The 17,634-nt window shown below is 58.8% G+C and overlaps 2 protein-coding genes across 7 annotated transcripts in view; both read right to left on the bottom strand.

Moving 5' to 3' along the window:
* SLC25A48 (solute carrier family 25 member 48) overlaps positions 1-5,065 on the bottom strand; it is a 38,483-nt gene extending 33,418 nt beyond the window's left edge. For 5 of the 6 annotated variants that reach the window (XM_036013609.1, XM_036013612.1, XM_028528397.2 and 2 more), the window contains exon 1: positions 4,874-5,065. In XM_036013609.1, the coding sequence (XP_035869502.1) occupies positions 4,874-4,919 (46 nt within the window). In that variant the 5' untranslated portion in view covers positions 4,920-5,065. Of the gene's footprint in view, positions 1-4,839 lie in introns of all 6 variants that reach the window. The other variant, XM_036013610.1, reaches the window with a different exon arrangement.
* A 9,521-nt stretch (positions 5,066-14,586) lies between these two features.
* On the bottom strand, positions 14,587-16,589 carry LOC114509104. Its single transcript, XM_036014473.1, is given in 3 exon segments — positions 14,587-15,101; positions 15,103-15,461; positions 16,040-16,589. Coding segments are annotated over 3 exon segments (1,056 nt in total). The 3' UTR covers positions 14,587-14,954.
* Positions 16,590-17,634: the final 1,045 nt, after the last annotated feature.

The following is a 17,634-nucleotide window of genomic DNA, read 5'->3' as shown; positions in this document are numbered from 1 at the left end:
CTCAGGCTCTTGCGTGAGCCCATTTGGTCAAAGCCCAGGCACCGGAGAGGACCGCGGTGTGCCTGGCACTGGCCCCGGCAAGGGGGACGGCAGAGACAATGGACTAAACCCTGGCTCTGCGTCAAGAAACAAGCACCTCCTCCCAAAAAAGGGCGGTGAAGGTGCTGGGACAACTGGGTATTTACCTGCAAAGGAGTGAAGTTAGACCCCCCACCCCGCCCCCCTGCTTACCTCATACCTCATAAAACAATTAGTTCCAGGCAGAACTAATTGGAAACGCTGAAACTATAAATGGAAGACCTAAGTGGGAACACTAAAACTATGAAAATCAGTAGTAAATAAAACACAGGGGAAAGTGTTTGTGACCTAAGGTTTTCTATCAATTCTTAGACATGAGACCAAAATCACAAGTAACAAATGAAAAAATAGACAAATTGAACATCACAAAAATGTTAAACTTTTGTGCAAAAAAGGATACTATCAAGAGCGTGAAGCCAACCTACAGAATGGGGGGAAATACTGGCAAATCCTAGTATTTGATAAAAACCTAGTATCCGGAACATATAAACTCTTATACCTAAAAAACCTTTTTTAAATATGGGCAAAGGACTTGAATAGACATTCCTCCAAAGAAGATACGCAAGGGGCCAACAAGTCCAGGAAAAGATGCTCCACATTGTTAGTCATTAGGGAAATGCCAATCAAAACGCAGGGAGACTCCCCGTCACGCCCCAGGACAGCTGTGACGGAAACCAGAAGAAGAGGAAAGTGAGTGCTGGCGAAGACTTGGAGAAGCTGAAGCCCTCAGACACTGCTGGTGGAGATACGAAACGGCACAGCCACTGCGGAACACAGCGCGGCAGCTCCTCAGAAGGGTAAGCCTTGAATGACCATACGACCCAGGAATTCCACTCCTGGGTAAATATTCAAAAGAAGGGGAAAGAGGCACTCAAACTAGTACACGTACACACATGTGCACAGCAGCACAGCCTCGATGGCCAGGCGGAGGGGCAGCCCAACTGCCCGTCCCTGGACTAAGGGGTAAACAAAGCTGGGGCTCCCCACGCAGCGGAATATTATCAGACACGCCCGGGAGTGACAGGCTGACCTGGCCACCGCGTGGATGAGTGTTGGAAACACTGTGAAAATGAGGGAGGCCAGACCCAAAGGGTCTCGTACTGTGTGACTCCATTTACACAACTTATCCAGAACGGGAAACCCTCGGGGACAGGAGGCAGGCGAGCGATCGCCAGGGCTTGGGGAGGGGCCGTGGCGCGCCTGTGTGGGGCCAGGGACTTCACCCTTGAGCACGGCACCAGGAAAACGCTTTGGAGCTGGACTGAGGCAAGGGTTGCACAATGCTGGCGGCGTGCCAAACGTCACTGACTTGCACTTCACAATGGTTAATCCTGTGTTATGTTAATTTCGTCTCAAAAAGGGGGAGGGTGTGAAGAGAAGATCCAGAAACTTTTCAGTAGCCTGCAGGTTACTTCACTTTCCTGCACCTCACGGTAGCACGCGTAGGTGAGAACAGTATGAGCACCCACCTGAGGGTAAGAGTAGAGTGAGGAACTGAACGCAAAGAACCAGGAGGGAGCCTGGCCCTTCCAGGACACTCAAAAAGAGATGCTGTTGCTATTGATTTTATTTACTTATTTACTTTTAGAGAGAGGGGAAGGGAGGGAGAAAGAGAGGGAGAGAAACATCAGTGTGTGAGAGATATGTGGATTGATTGCCTCTCTCGTACGCCCCCTACTGGGGACCTGGCCTGCAACCCAGGCATGTGCCCTGACTGGGAATCGAACCAGAGACCTTTGGGTTCTCAGGCCGGCGCTCAATCCACTGAGCCACACGAACCAGGGCTGATTATTTATTTATTTATTTATTTATTTATTTTAAAGAAGGCCTCTTTGAAAAGGTGATGGATACTCTGGGTCTTTCCACAGAAGAATGCCCGTCCACACACATTCACGAGACCTGAACCATTCTGGAGTTGAGGAGGCCACCCGGGGGCCACCCGAGGAAGCAGCCCTGGCCGCAGAAGTCAGCGACTTCGAGGTTGAAGCAGGGGCCGGCGTCCTTCTAAGACAAACTCCCCACCACGGTGACGAGGAGCGAAGTGTCTCTGCTCACCAGGTAAGGCGGGGAAGGGGTCCTGAAATCTTAGATATTTACAGGGGAAGAGAAAACAGCTAATCCCAGAGCAAATGCTTCCTGGGTCTGGAACCTCCAGACCCCGCTCAGCCTCTCCCTCCCACAGAAATGGGCGGAGGCAGAAGGTGATGGGCAGCGGGGAGCTGGCGAATGCACTCCACGTGAACCCCTCCCGTCAGGGGAACAAAGGAGTCTGGGCAGGCTCCAGCTGCTCCCCCCCCCCCCGCCCCCCCCCCGCCCCAGTGAGTGCATCCCTCACTACGGGAACCCCTCAGCCCAGGGAAGCCCCCTGGGTCCAGCCTTGGGCCAGCATCTCCCTGCGTCTTTAACCCACCCATCAGAAAGCAGGGATGCAATGTGAGAAGTCAGACCATCATGTCACTGGTGTCCAGGCCTTGGGACTTCACAGGCCAGCGAAATTTCAAACAAAACTCGAAGGATATCGTGGCAAAATTTTATCACGCAAGGTCATTAAGAGAGGAAACAGCTAGCCCTGACTGATGTAACTCAGTGGGTTGGGCATCACCCTGCAAAGCAAAAGGTCACTGGTTCGATTCCCAGTCAGGGCACATGCCTGGGCTGCAGGTTCAGTCCCCAGTCAAGATGCTTACAAGAGGCAACTGGTTGATGTTTCTCTCCCTCTCTTTCTCCCTCCCTTCTCCTCTCTAAAAATAAATAAATAAAATCTTTTTTTTTTTAAGTGGAAAGAAAGAAAACAGCATAGCCGAGAACAGGGGTCTGAGTGCCCCCGGAGCCAGGCTGCCCGGGCCGGGCAACCTGGGCTCACGCCGCACTCGGGGCCTTGGGCTGGCCACTGAGTCTCCCTGCGTGCCCACTTCCTCACCTGTGAAGTGGGGATGTGATCGTAGTAGCCACCTCGCTGAAACTGTAAAGAACTAAATCCACAGACATAAGAGACCCCATGTTTGTGGTTCCATTTACATGAACTGTCCAGCAGAGGCTCACTTGCAGAACGCAGCATGGGGAGAGGTGGTTCCCCGGGGCGGGGGGGGGGGGGGGGCAGGAGGACGGGGTCTGTCAGTGGGTGCGAGGGTCTCCCTGCGGGATGACGACGGCCCTAGTGTAGGGCCGGGGACTGGTAAGAGCAGATGCTACACTTGGTTTCAGTCAGAAGGCCGAGAAGTGAAAGTTTAGGGTAATGGTTTCACAACTTGGTAAAGTTACTAAAAATATCATGGAATCCTACACTGGAAATGGGTGAATCTTACAATATGTAAAATAACGTTAATAGAGTTGTTTTTAAAATATGCGTAAAGCACTTCAACAGCACCTGGTACCCACTATGCACTCACCGTTGCTACACTCTCCACCATTTCATGGGAGCAAAAAAGACGTGTTCACGTCCCCGGAGCACAGACAGTTCTAGAATAAAGGGCAGCCCACCACAGGGGAGGGTCTCCGTGCCAGAGGAGGCTTGGGGATCTCCTAAACCCAGCCCCCCATAGCCGTGCTGAAGTCGCCTGGCTCCTTAAGGAAGCAGCCGGGAGAATGCTTTCCCTTGGAATGGCTGAAGGGGTGTCCAGAGAGGGTCTGGGTGTGCACGGTGGGCCTCCAGGTGCAGCCCCCTGAGTGGAAAAATTAGGAGGGAGGGTCTCAGCCCAACCCAAAAGAGCCCATGTCGACAGACTTGCCCACCATGAAAGGAGCGGCCTCTGCTCAGGACGGGGGTTGGGGGGGTGGGGGTGGAGCAGGCGCCCTGCAGCCGTCTGCATCTTCAGGGGGACGCGGCACACTGCTGCCAGTGGGAGGGGGTGCCCGAGGGGAAAGACCTGGTGCTACCTGACCTGTTTCTCTTTTTCCCCCCAGTAGCTTCTGCCTCAGCACCTCGGTACTATTTTATCTGTTCTTCGGGGAGGAGCTGCACTTGCCAACATCCCTTTGCTGATGGCCCTCTTAGATGGGGCCAAAAGAGAAAATATTTTACAGTAAGGAAAGTCCCTCCAACCCTCCCCCATGCCCCACCTACTTCTGCGAAGAGGAGGCGTAGACCTATCGGAAAGAAAAGAATGGAGAAGGAAATGGATGAAACCCCTGACCCAGCAAACCCATCTCAGACCCAACAGAGACGGAGGCAGGCTGCTGGGGCGGTACGAGGGACCACAGTGCGGGAAGCCGGGTCCTGGGCAGCTGACAGCGGCTGAGGACGGGAGGGGTGCCTACTACCTGCTCCCTCCAGCCTGGGCGCCCTCTAAGACCAGTCTGATCACGAAGTCGGGCTCCCCATCCCGTTCCTGGGGCCAGCGACCAAGCCACCCTCACCTACAAGTTCCTGCGAGCCACGAGCCACGTCCCCAAATTAAAGTGCGCACCCGGTAACCGAAGGGTGTGTACGCGCCCGGACGCTCCGTTGGCTGCAGGCTTGGACCAGCGGCTTAATCATTACCCGACCGAGCTCGGCGTTTCCTAACTTGGAGGTAAATCCGGAGCTCAGGTGAACCTCTGTGAGGCTCACGGAGTTTTTGTGGGTGGCCGACCGGGACCCGCAAGACCCCAGGCGCCGGGCGACGGGCTCTGCCAGCAGCGGGAGGCGCGCGCGGCGCGGGCGGAAAGCGCCGGCAGAGTGCCTGGTCCCGAGCTGGGGGTGTAAACTTGGCCCACGCGGCGCCTGGCCCGCCTCTCTGTCTCTCCGACCCCGACCCCGCGGTCTCCCTGAAGCACACCCACTTCGGGGGATCCCGCTCATCCAGGGTGAGCTCACCTCCGATCCAGCCAGCCCCGAAGTCTTCCAGCTGGAAGCTGCCCATGGCCCGGGCTGCGGCGCCGCGCCCGCCCAGGTCCGGGTCCGTGCCCGTTTAGCGTGTGCGGGGCGTGGCTCACGGAAGGGGCACGCGAGGGCGGCCAGCCAGACCCTCGGAGCGCACGCAAGTCCGACGCCCAACCCGGTCTCCCGTCCCCCGCGGAGCTGATAGCACGCCCCCAGCGGACCTTAAAGGCGCAGCAGGCGGGCGGGGCGACGGCGCGCCCCCAGCCACCGCGCACCCCGGGCTGGAAGATGCCACGGCCACTGGAGAGATTCCCTGAGCCTGGCCTCGTCGCCCTCTCCCTTGCCGACTGTGGAACTTCGACGCCTTGAGGCGACAGTGCCTGCTGGGGCCTCTCAGTGTTCACATCGCGACCGACACTGGAAATGATTTCAGGGACATTTTGCAAAGGGCATTACAAAAGGGAGGGAGGGATGCTCTATCAAAGGTCAGGAAGTAGATGATTTACCTATGAAGACGCATTCTCTTTCAAGCTAAAACAGCAGCGCTGAAATAATTCTAACTAAATGTCCAACTAAACCAGGAGTGCTTGCTTCTCTGAGGTGCTGGTTGAAGCCACGGGCAGTTTTGCTATAAAATAGACAGGAAACACAGTTTTCCAGGCCACCTGAGAGGTGAGGGACTCTGCCCCTGCCTGGTCCCCACACCTCCCCATAATTCCCAGGTCTTAGAAGCCTATCTGTTCACGAAAAACTGAAATAATATGCGGAAAGCACCCAGTCCAGGGGTAGTCTCCAAGTCAGCTCTAAAAAAGCATTGGCTATTAATAATGTCCAACAGCTCCTGAGCATTTAAATCACACCCCACTCACTGTGCCTGGGCTCGTCCTCGCCCAGCCTGGGGGGTGGGTGCTATCGTGACCCCTATTCCTGGGTGAGGAAGATGCCCGTATGTTCAGTGTATTTAATGTATGTGTGACTTAGATTTGAGTCCTTTAGAAAACGCCAAAATTAGGAGGTGAAAGTTGCCCACCTGAGTTGTAGGCTTAGCTGTGTAAGAACAGCTTTCAGCTTCTTCCCAAACACCTGGTTGTCGCAGTAGAGAATCCAGGGGAAACCACCCCCTAGAGCGAAGGACCTGTGGCAGCCCCCGCCTAGGGCACACCACCCCCTGCCGAGGGCACACCCACCAGGTGGGAATTTCCAGAGCCTGAAAGCTCCCTGCCTGCCCTTTGCAACCAAAAGCAGTTCTGGCTGCCTGCTGCTACAACAGCCAACACTCGAGAGGCAGGTGCTGATGTAAAGGAAAGTGGTTTATGTTCAGGTGTGGGCACCTGGGAAGATGGGGGACTTGTCTCAACACTCATGTCTTGGGAAGATGGGGGACCCACATCTCTTAGTCCATCTCCACATCTCCTTGGAGGCAGAGGTTTCTATAAGGAGGGAGCGTGGAACAGAACAAAGAGATGGGGGAGGGGGCTACAAAGTTCTCCACGTGCAGACGAGTGGAGTCCACTCCGACAAGATGAGTGACGGTCCGGTGTGCAGCGTCCTGGCTTCACATCATCCTCACCTCACATCATCCGGACCCTCGGCTGAAGGTCAGCAAACCTCCTGGGGCTGGGAATGCCTGGAGGTCAGAGTCAGTGTCCTTTGAAGCTGCTTCCTAGAATTCTTACACAAACATGCTGTTCATCTACAAGCCACGTATCAGAGTGCGCACTTACAGAAACAATGTAAGAAGAATGGTGAGGTGAGTTAGAAATCCTTGCTGTTACAATTTTCCACTGTTGCACCCTGGCCAGGCCTTCAGGAGGGATGAGGCGAGGCTGAACATTTCCTTTGGTAGCCCCCTGGGCATGAAGGCCGGGGGGCCACATGGCACACTGTGCCCCTGGAAGTGCCTGCCTTGCAGGTCCCGGAATCCACAGATGCCCTCCCCGAGACCCCAGGGCTCTCTGGGGCAGCCCCTACACCCTGCAGACGAGCGGGCCCCAAATCTGCTCTGCCACCTTTTCTGAAACTCCTCTTACCACCCTCAAACATCCCCCTCTCCACCTGCACGATCCAGACAAGCGAAGGAACTCTGGAGCTGTCTTACCCCGACCATGTTTTCAAGCCGAAATCTGAGCTGAGGGCTTTACACACAGTCCCACTCCCCCCTCCCAGGGTCCCCCCTCCCCCCTCCCAGGGTCCCTCTCCCCCCTCACAGGGTCCCACTCCCCCCTCACACGGTCCCCCTTTCCCTCACACTGTCTCACAGTGGCTGTGAGCAATCACCAGGGTCACCCCACTGATGGTCAGTTTCCTGAGTCGACTTGGCTGGGTGACAGTCCCCGGTGACTCAGTCAAACACAAATCTAGGTGTTGCTGTGAAGGTGTTTGTAGATGTGATTTCCAGCTACAACCAGCTGACCTTATGGGAGCTTCTCCCTGATACTCTGGGAGGGCTTCATCCAATCCATTGAAAGGCCTTAAGGGCAACGTGGAGATTTGCCTGAGAAAGAAGAAACTCCCCTGTACACTGTAGTGACCTGTGCACTGTAGTGACCTGCCCGGCCAGTCCCCACCACACACACACACACACACACACACGCACACCCCTGCAACACCTGGGCAGTAGTGCAGTAAAGGGAGGTGTGCCTCTGTCTCCCCAGGTCCGGCTTCTCTGGCAGAACCCTGACTGTGTTCGCTGGTGAAACAGCAATGAGGAGCCCAAGGCCCAGTGAGGTCAAATGAGATCTGATTCGTCAGAAGAATCAGCCTCACAGCTGTGAGGTGGGGAGGAGTTCTAGGGACAATCTAGAGCTCGGTCTTGTCACCTCCGACCTCTCCCTGAACACCTCTCCTCCTTCCCCCACTTTCCCAACCAGCTCCCCCTGCTGGATGGCACCTACTGGGGTGTTCCCATTCCCCTGGGCCTGTGCTGCTGTGCAAATCCCAGTCAGCTGGAGGCGCTCTTCCCCATACCAATCTAGGGTAGTGATGCTTATTGCCACTCCAGCCATGCCCCCCTCAGGGCCCGGGATCCAGAGCAAGCACCTGGGGGGCCAGGGTCATGTCCAATTTTCAGGTACAGTTCTCCAGCTGCCCAGCTCCATCCTGGCCCAGCCCAGCCCACACGGTCTGCCCTGGGCCAGCCTGAGAGGGGTGGTCCTGTGCAGGCCCCAGCTGGAGGTCCATGCTCACTGTGGGGATGTGGCCTGGCTGGGGGAAGGTGCTTTGGGCCCCCCTGGGGGCTCCCTGGACTCCCTCTGAGAAGGAAGATGACTTGATATCCTCCAGTGTCCTGCTGGTCTCCAGCAGGGACCCACCCTGACGCCCAGGGTGGTAGAGAATGGTGACGGGCATGGTCCGGAGCCAGGGCCCTCTGCCGGGCCTGCTCTTCTCCCGCTGGCAGATCCGTGTCACGTCATCCAGGCCATCATGCAGCGGCAGCCAGCCAGGCCTCCTCCATCCACAGCGAGGCAGGGTCTGACCTCTGAGGCCTGATCCTAAAAGGTCTGAGAGGCCTGCTGGCAGGTGAGGGGACAGGGGTCATCACCATCATTGACACCCAGGCTCTTCCCAGCCTGCCGTGCTGGGACATGTGCTGGGACAGTTCAGAGAAATGAAAAGTCTCCAAAGAGTGGCCTTTTGTGAGCTCGCCATTGGAGCAAGTCCACGGGTGGAAAGCCTGCCAGTTCTCCGTGGCCCACTGTTTTGAAGGACCACCTAATGGGTGCCAGGCGGATTGTCATTCCCTGAGTCCTGTGTCACCATGGGACCAATTGGGAAGGGCCTGAGTTGGCAGTCAGTGGCCCTGGCAACTCCAGGGTGGAATCCTAGGCCCAGAAAGCTGCCGCTTGTACTGCTGATGAGCTGGAACCGAGAAGAGGGCGTGGGCGCCTTTCCAGAATGAACTACTGTGCTCCATTCTTAAATGACTCTGTCCCCGAGTCGCATCACCCGAAGGAGGCTTGCGGCTCCCTCTCTTGCCTTTCTCAAGGCCTGCTTCTACCCGCTTCAGGCCGAGGCTGAAACATCCTCTGCAAAAAGGCTTTTCCAGATCTCCTCGGTCAAGGTCAAGACCTCCTTGCCTCCCTCAAGGCATCCCTGCTTTTCTTCCAGCCCTGCCACGTGGGTTGGCCCTTGTGTGATGCCCAGGAGGCCCGGGAGGGTGGGTAGGTCTGCCTGACTTGCCCACCCCCGCGGCATTCTCAGCCTTGCCCACACAGCAGACAGTGCTGACCACCAGTGATCGAGTGCAAATGGATGGACAGGGTGGGATCCCGGCACATGCTGTCCTCCTTCGGGCATTTGTACCTGAACCACGGACAACGGGAGCTTCGAGGTCCCTTCCCTGAGTCCCCTGGGAAGGAAAGAGCTGGACTGCCTGGGCTCTGCTTCTGGTACTGCTGCTGAGTCACTGGGCTCCTTGGGCAGGTCTGTGACTCCCTTTCTCCCTATGTCTTTTGGAGGGTAGATATGGGTCCTCTCTTAGGCAGCGTCAAAGAAATCTCAAGTTCTGGCCTACAGAGACATCTGCTGTGGGTGTTTTGTCAAGATACACCAGCAGAGGGCGCTGCTGCACAGCAAAAGGCCAGAGCCGCTGCCCCAGTGGGAGAGTTTTCTGGCCCAGTTCCCCAGCATTGAGCTGGCAGAGTCAGGCCCAGTATATATATACTTGGGCTATGAAAGCAATGCTGATCTGAGGCTTAGGAACTTGAGGGTGCCTGAGGGTGGACCTCTGAGAGGCTTGATGAGAATCCCTCTGAGGCTTCTTGGGAGCTGACTGTGTATTTAGAGGGAGAGCACCCCAGTAAGCAGAGGTAACACCCCAACTCTTCACCTGCCCTGATTCATCGAGGCCTCCAATGCACCAGGCTCTTTTCCACCTCAGGGTGCCAAGCCGGCCCAGTGCTACGTGCTCTCCCTGCATCACCTCATTCAATTCCAAGAGGCAATTCCCCATGTTGCAGAGGAGAAGAATGAGGCTCAGGGAGGTTAAGCAATTTCTCCAAAGCCACGCAGCCAGCAAGGGGAGGATTACAGATTTCCACCTGCTGCTTGACTCCAGGGCCCAGCTCAGAACCAGGATGCTGCCTCCTGGCCAAGACTCAGGAAATGGAAGGGCCTTTCCCCAAAGCCCTTGTCCCCACCCCCACCGCACCCCTCCCCTCTGTGTAAATGTCCTAACTTCTTTGCCTCCTCCTCTCCACCACCAGTGAAATTTGCCAACTACACTCATATTCTTTTTATTTTAATTTTTTTAATCCTCAGCTGAGGACACGTTTACTGATTTGAGAGAGAAAGAGAAACATCAATCACTTCCCTCACATATGCGCCCCGACCAGGGATTGAACCCACAACCCAGGCATGTGCCCTGACTGGGAATCGGACCTGCAACCCTACGGAGTATGGGACGATGCCCCAACCAGCTGAGCCACCCGGCCAGGGCCCACGCTCATACTCTGAGGTCTCCCAGAGCCGACGCCTGCAGAGTCAGGAGGAGTGCCCTGGGACAGCTTCCGTCCTGTCCTTTCTGACCAGCTCCCCTGGGCCAGGCTGGCTCTGGGCACATCTGCGAGCAAGGGAGCCTGGCCCTCCTCGGCCTTCTCTTCTCAGCCAATAGACACACACAGCCAGTGCAGGGGACAAGTGGAGGCCGTGCAGGGCAGGGGACCAGGAAACCGGGCTGTGGAGATCTGAGGGGTGGAGGGGGTGGGGGGGCCACTGCGGCTGTCGAGGTCACTTCTAGAAGGCCCCGCTGTGGGCTGACCGGCCTGGGATGCAGAGAGCTGCCATGCTGATGACGGTGCTGGGGGGTTCGTGCTGGAACTCCTTCCCGGCTTGGCTCCGTGGTGCGTCTCCTCCGCCGTGTGTCCATTGGGTATCCGCTGCAGGGCTCTGCGGGGGACCAGGAACCCGCACACCTTCCAGGCCTGAAGAGAACAGAGGCCAGACAGGGCAGCAGAGTGACAGGCAGGAGGCAGCCTGGGGAGGGCGGTGGCCCTTGGACTGGCCCTAAAAACACAAGCTGGATTTTGGCCGTGGAGGTGGTGGAGCCGGGTGGACAGAGGGCATGGTCTGAGTGACGCCGGGCACGAGAACGCAGGGAGCCTGAGGGGCTTCGCCCGCCCCGAGCCCCTGCTGCGGGAGGGGATTCGGGGACTGGGAGTCTGGGGGCGGAGGCCTGGGCCCACACGGGAGGTTCTAGGACGTGACTCTGTGGGCGGTGCCATCTGCTGGTCCCCGGAGTCCTCAGCCTCCTGCTGCTCCCTGGGAGTGGAGAGGGAGCGTCCAGGGCCAACCACGTCTCACCGGGACGCACCCCCCTGGACCGCACTGTGGTGGGCTCCGGCCCCTTGCAAACGGGCATTTGCTCTCTGAGGGAACCTCAGGGGAAGCCTCTCAGAAGGACTGTGATGTCCCTCCCCACACCTGCCCGAGGGCGGGCAGTCCACCTGTAGCCCACACACCCACGCTCAGAATGCCCTGTGGGTGAGGGTGGGGGGCGGCTGGGACACGGGGTAGGGATGGGAACTAGAATACCAGTGCATTCTGTTCCAAGGGGCAGCCCAGGTCTTCCCACTTGCTGTGGGTCTTCGCATACACTGTCCCTTCTGGGCCTCAGTTTCTTCGTCTTTTAAAAGAAAGGCCAGACCAAGACCCCGCACCTTGAGAAGAGACTGGGTATGACCAGATCCTCAGCTCTGAACCCCTTGAACCCCACCGCTCTCTGCTCGGGTCAGTGTGAACATGGCGGAGAGCAAACGTCCTGTTTTTAAGAGACAGGAGATTTCAAAGGACTTCAAAGACACCTCACTTTTGATGCAAGAACAATGAAAAAACATAAAAGAACAAAATTCCCAAACCACAGGAATTAGCTTCTCTCCCAGACAGGCAGAGGATTCCCAAGTGACAAAAGCTGTGCCGGGCAGAGGTGCAGCGGCCCCGGCCAAGATGAGGGCCAGCCCACTGGGGGTGGGAGGCAGGGAGAAGCCGCTCATGGTCCCAGGCCCAGCAAAGCAGCCAGGCTCTGGCTCCCGTTCTGCTGGGCCTGTCACCTCTTCCCGATGCCTCTACGCACCAGGGGCTCGGCCTGAGGCAGCTGCACCTTCACCCTCCTGCCAGCCAGCTTCACCCCTTCCGTCGAGTCTCCACAGTGACCAAGGCTGGCTCACTGTCCCCCCATCCCCCTTCCCCCACTCCTTCCCTCACTGTAGGCTCCATATCACCAGAATGTTCCCCCCTTTCTGTCTTTATTGGTGCCTCATACATTCATCCAACCATGAATGCCAGAGTACCTACTATGGACTAGGCACAGAGCTGGGTGCAAGGGCACAGCCCCCTGCCCCCGAATATAGTGTTAATGCTGCTGCCCCTGCCCCAGCTCCGAGCCACCTTGGTGAATGAGCTCTCTGTCCCCGAGAATCACCGGGGTCTGGCTCTACCACTTGTGTTACACTCCATAGGAGCCGGCCATCGCCTGGGCAGCCAGTCCCCACAGCGGCCCCCACGCACGCCCCTGTGCAGTCTCTGTCCACATCGAACTGCACCTACTCTGTGTGACCAACCGCCAGCTTGCGAGACTTCGAGGCTCAGCTGTGAGAAGCGCTGCAGCCTCTGTCTCGGTCTCTGGGACCGGCTGCTCCGGGGGAAGCCAGGCGCCACTCGGCCCCGTGGAGGCAGCCCCGTGGAGAGGCCCACCCTGAGGAACGGAGCCCTCCTCCCACAGCCGGCACTGGTTGGCCAGCCGCGCGAGCAAGACAGCAGGTCCTCCGGCCCCGGGGAAAGCCTCCAGATGACGGCAGCCCTGGCCAAGACCTTGACGGCAACTTCACTCAAGATCTCAAGCCAGAGCCACCCAGCTAAGCTGCTCCCAGATTCCTGACCCCCAAAACCTTAAGAAAAAAGTGTTATTTTAAGCCGCTGGGTTCTGAGCTAGTCTATTACAGAGAAACAGAGATCTGGTATCAGCTAATGTGAGCATACCATGTTTATTAATAACCTAAGCCTAACGGCTGGAGCGTGGGCTCTACATGAACTCGTGTCCAGATCCTGGCTTCCCGCCTTCCAGGTCGCCCTTTAATCAGCCTGTGCCTGGACACCCCTGCCTGTAAAGTGGGGTGTCAACCATATCTCAAGGAAGTCAAACTCGAAATCAACGCACACAAAATGCTCAGTGCCGGGGCTGGCACGCAGTGACTGAGGGGTGACTCTGGCCTCTGCTGTGGCCTGTGTCCTGACGCCTGTCCCTGCCTGTGTCCGCACGGAGCGGACCCCGCCAGAGCCAGCCAATGCCCCAGAGGCAGCCGACTCGTCCAGCTCGGCCCAATCCCACACCCACAGCTCCCTGCTCCGGAGTCTCCCCACAACCACTCCTGCAGGAGGGGTCTCGGTCCTGAGAAACTCAGGGGTCTCGTCAGCCTCAAGAGCAAAGGAGGCTCCTCCAGCCCCTCAGGAGCTGCAGGCAGGTGGCTGCAGGGCCCCGGCCCTACTTAGGCTCTGGGTGTTACTCACACAGAAAGGGGGGCCACACCTCGGACTCGGCTGGGACTGTACAAAGAGAGTGGCCCCCATTTCTAATACACACCCAGGCAGCCCCAACCTGGGTCTGTTTCTTCAGGGGCAGCGAGGGCCCAAGGGCGCCAGCTCCTCCTCCCCCACCCCACCCCAGTGGGATGGAAGAGGACCAGGCTGACCGGACCCTCCCTGAGCACAGCTGGGGCGTCTGCCAGCCGGGGCACCTGCACGTCTCCCAGCACCCTCCCACCCCAAGTCTCCGGGCCATGGGGAGTCACGGGGGTACCTTGAAGTATTAAAAAGTGGATTTCACAGGAGAAATTCTTCACTGTAACTAAGGCCGACTGATGCACCTCCCTTCCTCTTCGACATGCCCAACCTTGGAAGAGGGGGGTTGGGTGAGGGTGTTCCCCTGGTGAGGGGGCAGGGCTCGGCCACCAGGGGTGCACGGGTCCGAGGAAGGGGACATGGAACGGCACCACAGGAGAGTGGCTGCGAAGGTGAGACACAGGTGTGTGACTAGGCGCAGAGATCAGTTTCAAACAGGAGCCCCTGTTCACGTGCTCCGTCTCCATCCCCCGAGCTTCAGCCACAGGCCTTCTGCCTGGGGAGGGGGGGCCCTGAGGCTGGGGGTCGGGCTGGGGCACCAGGAAACATGCCCCCGGAGTCTGAGCCGGCAGGGCCTGGGCAGACTGTGCTGCGCCAGTCCTCAGCCTGCTGCTCCACACGGTGGGGGAAGGACACTGGGGAGGGGAAGGCAGGGGGGCCCGAGGGAAAGGGGAGGTGGGCCGGGTCCAGGCTGGCCGGGAGGACAGCGGCAGACTCTTCCCCGCTGCGTGAAGACTGGCTGAGAGCGGGGGAAAGGGGAGCAGTCGGGCCGGGCCAGACAGACCTGGGTCTGAGTCCTGGCTCACCATGTGAGCCCAGGCACACTGCTCCACCTCTCTGAGCCGCCTCTTCATCTGCAGAGTGAGGGCGACACCAGGGCCTGCCCCTAAGGGTTATTAGGGAGATGGTCTCTGTGAGGCACCTGGAAGGCAGTAAGCGCTCAATAAATGGAAGCTGCAAGCATTACTCCAAAGCATCAAATTAGGGCACCAATCCAACCTCGTAGTAAAGCAGTTTATTTACAAAGCCTGTCTCTGCAGCCCTTAGGCGTTCAGTGGGCCCCGCTTCCTCCCTCTGGGTTCGGGACAAGCGGCAGCAAGAACGGGGGAAGGTGTGAGTGCCTGACCAGGCAGGATCCCCTCTGCGGAGCCACTTTGGGGGCTGCTGCTCTCCGTGGCCCATTGGGCAGGTTTTCCAGCCAGCAGCCCAGGGCAGAGGGGTCACCTCCTGGGGGCATGGCTGGGCTGCTCCCCTCTGTTCCTTGAAGAGGAAGGCCAACCCCAGGCCTGCTGAGCCGGACACCAGCGTGGAGCCGCACACTAGCAGTGCACAGGGTCTCCTCGCCAGGCCAGCTCAGTGTCCTGGGCGGGACTCGGACAGCCTGCCAGGGACTGGGCACCTCCTGCCGGCTCTGCAGGCTGTGGGCACTGCGGTGGGGGGCTCAAGGCCTGCAGCTCTGGTCCTAGGGCCAGCTGAGCTCTGGGACCCTTAGCCCAGCCCCCTCCACCCTCAGTGACCAGCGGGTGCTGGGGGCCCGTACCCTGATGGCTTTTGCTACTGCCACCTTCTGCCTCCTCACAGTATGGCTGCACCAGGTCCGGGCAGCTCCCCTGGGGGCTCCTGGCCCCCGACGGAGAGGCAGGAGGCCCGGGGCTAGTGTGGAGGCCCTCCTCTGGGGTTCGGTAGTAAGGCACGAATCCTGAGGCATGTGGCACATGGCCACTGATGGCAGCATCGCTGGAGAGAGGGGCGTCCAGGCCGCTGTCACAGGGGTGCCCTGCTGAGACCATCAGGACGGGGCAGCGGTTGGGCAAGACCCAGGAGATGAGGTCTGGGCCTTCTGAAGCAGCCTGGGTCAGAGGACACGAGATGTCAGCCAGGCCCCAGGTTCGGCCCAGACACCTGCGGCTGGCCGGTGCCTGCCCCGCATGCTGGGAAAGACACCTCCACAGCACCGGCCTCCAGGGCTCTGGGCAGGAGGGCGTGTCTGGGATTAGAGTCCACTCCTCCCTCCCCCTCCATCTTTGCAGTCCTGGGCCCCTGCTGCCTGGAGCTAGAGGGGCTGTTGGCAACATCAGGCAGGGCTGCGGGTCGGATCTCAGCTGTGCCCTTGCTCGCGGTTGTGCCCTTGGCCATTGGCCTAGTCACTGAGCCTCTCGGAGACTCGTTTTTCTCACCCATAACATGGGAACAATAACCAGAATCATCCTGTCAGGCTATTAACAGGGCGAAGGAGATGATGCACGTGACACGTTCGGGTGCCCAGTGAGCCAGGAGGCCTGCGAGGATGTTTCTGTGGGCCCACAAGGCTCACCGCGTGTTAACGCACACTGCGGCTCCGCAACCAGCGATTACCCCTCTCTCACTCTTGGGTAAGGACGCTGAGGCTCACGAGGCTCAAACACATGCCCCAGGCCACTGTCCTATTCAGTGGCCGAACCGGGACCGAGTGAGGTCGTCCATCTCCAGCCCCTGTTCTCTTAACCAAGGACACGCTGCTCTGGGAGCAGCCCCTGGGGCTGGGGAACTGGCCTGGCCTGCTGGGGCCTGGGGCCCTGGGACAGGGGTCTGAAGGATGCCAGGGGGCGCAGGGCTGCCCCCACACCCTCCTGTGGCCTCCACACGTGGCCTCCCCACTCACAGAGCTCCCGCTGCTGCCTGTCCTCCTGCAGGAGCAGCCAGCCTGCGCCTCCCTCCTGGTGGGTGGGCCTTGGGAGCGGCCCCAGGAAAGGCTGAGGAAACTCTCCTCCTTGGAGCGGTAGTAAGGGGAGAACCCCCCAGGCGGCTCAGAGTCCTCCTGGGATGGTGCCTCCCTGGTACTCCAGACTCCTTCCTGGTCCCTGCCAACGTCTGGCTGCAGGGCCACCTCTTCCACCAGGAGCTGCCCGTAGGTGCGGAAGAAGGGCAGGTACTCCACATTCACCAGAGACCCACGGGAGAGGTCAAGGTTGCTGAGGGGCTCACTGCCCCTTGAACTGGTGGCCGGTAGTTGCTGGGACAGGGGCCCTGGGTCCTCCTCCTCCAGGAAGTTCAGAGAGGATGAGAATCCAGGCTCATCCTCACAGCTCTTCTGGGACGTCTGGGAAGAGAAAGGCATCCTATCTGTTACCGCACTCCAACTTCTTCAGCCATGCCAGCTCCCTCTCCCCAATTCCTGCCCACAGTGGAGGCCAGAGAGGCCTTTCCAAAGTGCAAATGTGAGCATGGCTCCCAGCCAGGGCTAAGTCACCCATAAGCCTGCAGCACCTGCCGCCGCACCTGGCACCCTTCTCCCCTGCTTGATCCACGCTGCGCACACCGGCCCTGGCGCCAGCCCTCGGTCACACTGGGCTGGTCCTGCTTTAAAGCCCATGCCCAGACCTGCCCTCCCACTCTCGGCTCAGAGGGGCCTTCCCAGCTCCCGCCCCCACCCCTGTGACTCCAGGCTGCTGGGCTCTTCATTTCTCCCACACCGAAACGTTCTTGGTCTGCTGTCTTCCCACGGCCTGTATGCAGTGTCCTGCCTGCCTAGTGCTCCCGGCTCATCGTAAGCACTCAGCTGACAGTTTTCCAACAAATGATTGGTCCAGTCTGCTGACTCTTGGCCCACCTCCTCCTATTCCTTCCACTCTGTTCAGTCTGGTCACACAGACCTCCTCTCTCAGTCCTTCAACTTGCCAAGCAGCCTCCTGCCACAGGGCCTTTGCACGGGCTAACACTCCTCCCTGAAATCTCTTCCCTCTCCTCTTTCCTTGATGACAAGTTCTTTAGCTCTTGGCTCGAGGTCCAAAGTCCTTGCCAGACTCAGTGGCGATGGCAGGGAGAAGCCACGTCTCGGGGGGGAGGGTGGGGGTGGAAATGAGGGATTGCTTCCCAGGCCCCAAAGGGACGCACAGAGCCCCTGTTGTGGAGAAGCCGGCCCTTTCTCCACCCCTGCCTGTCTGAGTCGAACCCAGAGATCCTGGGGTGGGGTGCAGGCTCTGCACCCATGGGAAGGGGCTGTTGTGGTCTGGCCCCTGGCTTCCTGATCTCTGCTGGGGCCCTGGGCCACACGTCCCCCCTCCACCCCATGCCCTGTGTAGTCCCTGCTTGTCCTGACTTACTGAGACCACCACAGTCCCAGTCTTAAGTCTGCCCTGCCGCATCTGCCTGCTGTCCCACCG

The sequence above is a fragment of the Phyllostomus discolor genome, chromosome 13 (assembly GCF_004126475.2).
Source record: "Phyllostomus discolor isolate MPI-MPIP mPhyDis1 chromosome 13, mPhyDis1.pri.v3, whole genome shotgun sequence".
NCBI lineage: Eukaryota > Metazoa > Chordata > Mammalia > Chiroptera > Phyllostomidae > Phyllostomus > Phyllostomus discolor.
This window is presented reverse-complemented; position numbering and strand designations above follow the sequence as displayed.